The 8,102-nt window shown below is 37.8% G+C and overlaps 1 protein-coding gene across 1 annotated transcript; it reads right to left on the minus strand.

Annotated features, from left to right (window-relative positions):
- Nucleotides 1–6,401: 6,401 nt before the first annotated feature.
- LOC128740578 (protein G12-like) lies at nucleotides 6,402–7,160 on the minus strand. Its single transcript, XM_053836135.1, has 3 exons — nucleotides 6,803–7,160; nucleotides 6,572–6,738; nucleotides 6,402–6,509 (listed from the first exon to the last, which is right to left on the minus strand). The coding sequence occupies exons 1-3, from the start codon at nucleotides 7,158–7,160 to the stop codon at nucleotides 6,402–6,404; spliced, it is 633 nt and encodes a 210-aa protein (XP_053692110.1).
- Nucleotides 7,161–8,102: the final 942 nt, after the last annotated feature.

The following is an 8,102-nucleotide window of genomic DNA, read 5'->3' on the forward strand; positions in this document are numbered from 1 at the left end:
GTGTGTTTAGTACAGCAAAGAAATAGGCGTGAAAGAGCACAGATTAAGCACCTCGAGAGCTTGTAGTTTGTTTGTTATCTGAAGCAGAGAAATTCTATACATTAATTTTCTAGACCCAAAGCGCCGCGGGCAGTAGTTCTAAAACAGCTAGGGTGGATAAATTCGTAAGAATACGTGGAGCCTGCAGCCGTCGAACTGTGTGGCCCACTGGTAAGGTGGTGGCGGCGAAGCGGCAGCTCTGTCTTGTCTCTTATTTATGTGAGAAGATACAACAGAAAACTCATCTCTGTCACATCGTCTGTTGACATCCAGCATGCAGCTAAGCCGCTAGAAGCCGGCATCGGACTTCATCAATTTACACTAACTTCCTGGCAGAACATTGCTTATCTCCTAAATGGTGTAAAGCTGTGACCGGTCGGGACTATAATTCTAGTATAAGTGTGTATTTTTTCACGTTCAGTATTTTCTAAGTAAGCACGGTAGAATCATATCTCAATAGGATTACATTGGGACTTAACGTAACAAGCTTGAGAGGTTCATCTCCAATAGATGGATTTCTGTCAACTGACTTTGATGTGTATTCCAAATGACTTCCACTCTGTTGTTACGCTTTGTTTCTTTTATTGTATTCTAGTTTTTCATTTCGCTTTTGTTTTTCAAATTGCTTCTTATTTTAATTTAAACAAACACCAAACAATTTTATACTATTAAATGAAAATCATCCACAATTCATGTTTCAGTTTCAACACCCTGAATCACGAGCACACGAGTTTCTTTTCGTGGCTGTCCTACTAATCACGACTGGTAGAGCATACCTAATCACCGGATTTCGGCTGTCGATAAATGCCTGTTTTGGTATGGGGCCGTGTCAAAACTGTATCATCAACGCACTGTAACAAAACAAAAGCTGGTACGTTTACAACTTTACGGTCCCATATTTGTGGGTCATAAACGAATCGAGACATGCTACCTACGCACTTGGAGCATGTACTTGGGCATGGCTCGCGGTGCATTGCAAACGCGCCAGCCAGCAACGGTCGTCGTCGTCGTCGACGTTTTCAGATATGCAACATCGTACCGTCATTCGCCGCCGACATAGTCTACTTTCACGTACGAAACGTACGTTTTGTTCGAGATTTCAAAATAGACTTTCGACTTGATTGTTCGGTATTAGGATTTTAATGACTCAATTTGTACCACTCCACTACGGTGTCATCGTAGTACAAATCGCTTTATGACTTATGGTATTTTACGGTGAGTCTGGCGGTCCGTCCGGCACCGTTTCCCGGCTTTGCTTGTTTCGCTGCAACACGAAAGCTATCAGAATGCATGGAAGACAATGGAAGATAAAAAGAATGTGGTGCATCTGTAGTTTGCACTTCCTGGAATGGCCATGAATTTATGAGCGGTTGTAAAATTTGCTGCCGAAGTGGAATTTCTGACGTGGAACTGAACCAATCAATCAATCGGCGATATATTTGGTTTTCCATTTCAATCACGCGTTCAATCAGAAAAGGCGATATCAAATGATTGTTTGGCATTATTTAGAAATAAAATCTAATTCTTGAATCGTGATGCTTCGCCGATGGAGAACAGTTTTATCTCAACTCATTAAAGTTGAGTGTAGCCTGAATAATTTACAGGCTCATCAACAAAAATAGTGATTAAAAAACACGACATCACCAATTTTTCCAAATGATTGCAACTAATTTTTTTCACTTTTCACGGATATCTTCTACTTGAATTCTTGTAATTCGTGAACCAAGTATCATTAAATAACCACATTTTAAGGTGAGGAGGGAGTTTTATTGCAAATTTTGTATTCTTCATTTATGTGATGAACAAATTGATTCATTTTTGCATATATGATTTTGAATATGCTGCTGTATCCAATTCTTGCGAGACGTAATTTATGATTAACCATTATTTAATAGTTCGTTATTACGATTATGATTTGTTTGTTCTACCATGCACAATACGACAGAGCTAGTAGTGAAACTATCGCAAGAAATGGTTACGATATAACTACTGTAACCCTTTGTTGTTTCACTTTCAGTTGCAGATTAACTTTATTGTATATCAACTTTGCCTTTCCATAATCATCGGTTATGTATCGCCAGATTGTGCCTGAACCCCAAACTGTTTGCTAAGCCATGTTAATGGACTTCTTTTTTAGGTCCCTTTCGTTTAGTCCTTTTCGGTTTTATTTTAAATTTTTACCGATATAAATACAGTAATGTTCCGATTTTGTCAGCCCCATGTTGAATTTTGGGTTGACAAAATGGGAAAACTGACAAAATCGGAAAATTTTTTTTTCGAAATTTTTTTCAAAGTTCAAGACTTGACCTTGCAATATCGAAGACTTCTACTAAAAATTAAATTTTAACCCTTAATTGGTCAACCTCATAAGCTCAGTGAACCGGGCACAGCACACTCGTCCAGTACCTTTTATGGTGCACATTAGCTTTGAGCGATAAAACTTGGTTTTAGGTTTATGGAACCTTTGAAAGAGTTTCTTAAAATTAAAAGCTCTATCGTCCAGTGGAATTCAAATTTTGATTAATCCCCCTAAAAGTGCAATAAAAAAATTATTTTTCTTCAATTACAATATAACACATTTATGTGTTCTGCAAAGTTTTACAGTATATTTTTACAAGAAATTTTGCTGAAGACAGTAACCTTCTGTTTCTTCAGCAAAGATAGGAAAATTCTATTTCTCGTAAATGAAAAATCGTTAAAATCAGTTTTTCTATTTTAGCTGTTTTTGTAGTTGTTGTATGACTTTTTCTTGTTTTACAAAGTTGTGCAAATCGCGAAAATACACAACATTGCTGAATATAGTATACCTCTATCTTTGCTTTTTTAGGAACTATAGAACTTTTACTATAAAAATACCCTAATTTTGACCCCAAATTAGTCGCAAGAAGGCATCGTTTTATTCGAAAACTCTCGCCAGAATAGTTTCAAGCAGGCTGAAAGGTTTTATAAATCATGTTTAAAATCACAAAAGTTAAAGAAAATTTATAGGCTGATAAAATCGGGATAAAAAGCTGATAAAATCGGGGGCTGACAAAATTGGGGGTAGACAAAATCCGGAGCTGACAAAATTGGAACATTACTGTATTATGTAATCGAACTGAAAATGTTCGGTAGCAAAGCAAAAAAAAATGTTAAGACTGGAAACTTTGTGTTGAAACACTTTATATTTAATAGGCCCCACTTCCCCCGGATGCTCTGAAGTGCTGTCTTCGTTTCGTTAGGTAGCTTAGTACAGTTATTTTAAGGGGTTATAGAGGACCACATTTGACGAAAAAAATTCTTCTACGCATGTGGCCAAATCTTAATCGTTACAGTTTTTAGTTTTCGGTAATGTTTTCTTTAAATTAGCTCTAGTGAAAAAAAGTATGATAGATAGCTTGATTCTGTTACTTTCATTCGAAAGCTGAGAAAATTTTGTACTAAAAATTGCTCTTAAACCTAGAAGGTTTAAGGTTTATTTAGTAACTTTTTACAAGCAAAACGTTTTGAAATAAGTGTTTCTCGGAACGTTATTGCCAAATTTCTCTTAAACAGGTGTGATAGAACTGATTGCTTTTGCTTACCAATTACAATTCGTTCTTTGACGTGAAATGCCCATCCCTTTTAGTTTCGTTGCAATTTCATTTTAAACGTATGGTTTTGGGTGTTGAATTAGTATCTAAAAACTGCACGAACTCATACATCTCGCATAGCACACTAGATTACCGTGTGCGACGGACTTTTTGCTTCTAAAAAGTTACTAAAATTCAAGAAGCAGGAGGTTCTTTTCTCAAGAGCAATTCTCAGTAATAACTTTGTGACGATTTAGATTGGACCATATGCGTAGAATGATTTTTTTCCTCATGTTTTTCGTCATGTGATCCTCTCTAAAATATTTGCACTAAGCTACCAAACACCCTGTATTTAATAACGTTTGTCAAATCATACAACTAGTTTTCGTATGTAACTTGTTAATACACTAATTATGTATATCTTCTGTTAAAATACATGTTACGAAAGCCAGGAATCAAAACATCATTTATAACGCGGTGCGTCCAACTTACACGCAAATTGAAAATGACGCCCAAATTAAAAGTTCAATTTTGGTATTTGGAAAGCCAATTATAATTATAATTTTAGTGTATGCGTTGGAGTTATATCTTTCATTTCTCGAAAGGTTCAGTTGGAAAAATCAAGTTGAAGTGAGTTGTAAGCTTCGTTCCCACTTACCCAGTATTCCCACTTGCCCCGCAGCAGAGGTGGACTGGAAGCTGAAGAGCCCACAGGGGCCTGTCAGATTAGGGACCTAGACAGCAATATTCTCATGATAGAAAATTAACACGAAAAACGGCATCAACTCAAAAGATAGCACAGCGTTACAACACCAGTAAATCAAATAATTATATTAAGTTACTATTTATATAAACCGCTTAGTTGACTTCGAGGTACCATGCTGGTCTAACAAGCGAGCCGTCGTATGTTCGAATCTCGGCTAGGCGGTGCTGCTAGATACAGTCAGTAGGATTTTTGCACTAGCCTCGTAACTGTCCAGTACTCTAATAGCCGTCTGTGAAGTCTGTCGATAAAGAAGTCTTCAAGTCAAGGGTCAAGTCTTAGAAAAGACGTTTAAGCCCAAGACTTTGCTTTTTTATTATTAATATTTATGTAATTTCTGTCCTAAGACATAGCCAAATAGCCTAATGAACAAAATTTAACTCGATAGTAAACTGTCGTGCTTCAGTTCCTTTGACACCGTGTACTTGCCGCCAAATCTCGTATCACCTAGTCTAACCCTGTTGCTCCGGAGAACATCCGATATACTAAGCGTCTTATGAAGCCCATATTAAGCATGACTGCCGCTGGTAATACGCTTCCGAATCTCTAAGGCAGACAAATTCGACAATTACCTCGAATTCATCGTCATCGATCGATACACTACTGTCGAAGCGGCATCGGTCGGCGTCGGTTCCGCTGCTTAGCATATACGTTGGTATGGAGTTTGGACACAATCTTCTTTACTTCGCGCCTTACTTTGTTCAGGTATCGCTCCGATTTTCGCCAGCCCTTTACGCTTGATGGTATCATACGCAGTGATTTGAAATCACTGAAATAATTGTGCGTAAAAACTCTGTATTTATGGATTTAAATGATGCAGCAGCAGCAGCGTAAATATTTTATCCGTCACTGATTGTCCTCCAACGAACCCGGGAGAGCACTTTGTATGCGACATTGAGGTCTCACAGTCCAGCTTGTTGCCTTTCTTATAGAATGGGTAGACAACTCCTCAAAGCTCCATTCCTTCGGTAACTGTACTGTACCCAATTTTTTTACAATCAGCTGGTGCAGACTAGTGGCCAGTTCTTCCGAGCCATCCTAATAAGCGTTGCTCCGGAACCATCATTCCCAGCCGATTGATTTTTCGACAGATACTTGATGGCCTCCGTGACGTTTGTCGCACGTTTGTTATTTGCTTGGGAGCAATTAAGGTGTTTATCGAAAGGCCTCTTTCTCCTTTTGGTCACATCGAAATTGTCCATTACGGTACTTGAAAATAAATAAAAATAAAACTTTTCCAATTAAATTTTACTATCTATATTTATTCGCGACAGATACGTATATCGCCATCGACTTGCAGGCTTCGTCAGTGTTTGTTTTCGAACCAAATTAGCCAAAGCAAAACAGACACGGTTCGAAAACAGACACTGATGATGCCTGAAAATCGTAGGCGAAATACGTATCTGTCGCGAATAAATATAGATAGCAGAATTTAATTGGAAAAGTTTTCTTTTTATTTAATTTCGGGTGTCGTATTCTACTAAGATGCTCCAAAAACTTCAGTCATTAGGGACCCTAATTTAGGGTACTGTCATTCATATCCTCACAGCTGCTCCAACTGCAAATACTCTTGCACTTCCAGGTGGCGTTTTTTCTTCCGGAAGACTTGAGTTCACTGCATCTGCTTCTGTCTTTGTCTTTCCACGTTCTGAAAACTGCTACTGCACCTCATTGTAGCCAACGCAGCATTTTCCACATTTATAATCCTCCTACATCTCTACAAATTTAAGCAGCAGGCTTTAGTACTTATGAATTTTCATATAGACGGATTTCACGCCAACTTGTCTATGGGGTTGACAGCACTTTCTCAGAATTCAATGAAACTCTTTTTGTGTAAAGAGCTCATGTAAATAAGCAACTTTGAATACTTAGTTTTTTCAAAGTTGGTCTAGACTAACATTGAATTGAATGAACAAAAGATCACAGTGAAATTCAAGAAATATTAATAGCATGGTCTGGTCCTTTCGACATGAAACTAGCTTTTTACGGCTTATGTTGAAATAGCTGCTTATTTTATTTGATGAAAATAGAATCAATCCGATCTGCTTTTAGTGTTTTCCCCATCCAAAGAAATCAGCGACGAGTTTCACGAATTTATCGACATCAACGCCGTATTCTCTCAGTTTCTCGAACAGAGACTGCACTTCCTTCGAGTTCTGAAAAATAATAAAAATCTGCTAAAACCAAATCCATTACCAAACGCGTAAACCAAACTTACATTATAGAACTCCTCCAGCTTATGGAAATCAAAGCGCTGCAGCTTCTCAAACAGAGCCTTAAACTCCGGACTGGTCTTCAGCTTCTCCTCGAACAGAGCTTCAAACTTGTCCTTAGGAAACAGTTCCAAAGCTTCATTGACGAACCCAGATAGTCCACCAGTTCTCACTAAATATGTGTAGATTAGATATTTCTCAATCAGTTGTCACGTTAAAACGGGTTAAAAACTTACAACTACGAACGACGCGCACCGGCTTGACGTGGTTTAGTCCGAGGAAATCAGCAACGAAATTCAAACCCTCATACACGGGCACTCCAGCATCATTCAAATAGTGCAGCAAATCCTTTACTTCATGTAGCGCGAAAAATTGATCCCAAACGGTGGAGAATTCCTTTCCTTGCAGGTAAACGAAAAAGTCCTGAACATCCTTATCGTTCTGATAGTAATTGAAAGCCAGCTTTGCCAGATCATCGACCGGAACTAAAGCCACGAAATCTTCGAAGTCTTCCAGTAGACCACGGGGTGCCGGAACTGCCGAGGCACAGGTGATGATTGCTACCAGGGCAACTAGAAGCAAAGTTGGTTTCATGGTTGGTGTAAATCGATTGTAGTGAACTTCAATTAGTGAAAAGTGAAACTGATACTGAACTGTCACCGAACGACATCTTTTATACTGTTCGATTGCCTATGTCGCACCTTTGGTTTTCGAGATAAGTGCAAGTACTTACAATTTTACAGTAGACAGTTTATCTGCGAGTACTTAATAAGTAATCCACCTACTTACGCTGGAAGCGGTGGTTTAGTTTAATTCAGTTAATAAATAAAGAAACATCTCAATACATGGTTGCTTATTAGTAACTGTTTAAGTTACTTTAGTAAAATATTACATAAGCCTCATTCAAAGATATGCTAATCATGCACACTTGATTTAATTTTTTTCTAGAAAAATATCAACTAAGCGCTTTAAAATCGAATCATTGAAATACAAATTTGCTTGTTTATTTGTGGTTTTGTTTCAGAGCGTAGTAAATAACATGAAAAAATTATATAGTGCGAATATTAGAATTTTGCAGAATAAAAAGTGATTCTTTTTACGCGAAGTTCAAACCATTTTTGCTCAAACTTTATTATTATTTGAATTCACATTCGCAGTTAATCATAAACTGTCATCTGTCTTCTTTTTGTTTAAATATCTTACCACAAAACAACAGACGGCAAATTCTAGAAAACATCCCTAACCGCACCGGTCCGAGCTTCACGTGTTAAACTAGAAATCGGTAGCTAGCCATTCATTCACGTAATCGCACTTTTTATTTGGTGACATCACTAGCACGTGACGTAAGATAAAACGCCTCCCTCCTCTCGAGGAAGAAAATGCAGAAGGCAGGAGAAAGGAAACAAACTCGACTTAGTTGCATCATTTATCATATTTTCTGAAGATCTATGTAGAAGTATTCCCCACCTACCTACACTTCGGCATATCCCAAAGCACATTTGATAGATGGAGAGCTATGTAGCAGTTTAGCTTCAA

The sequence above is a fragment of the Sabethes cyaneus genome, chromosome 3 (assembly GCF_943734655.1).
Source record: "Sabethes cyaneus chromosome 3, idSabCyanKW18_F2, whole genome shotgun sequence".
Taxonomy (NCBI): domain Eukaryota; kingdom Metazoa; phylum Arthropoda; class Insecta; order Diptera; family Culicidae; genus Sabethes; species Sabethes cyaneus.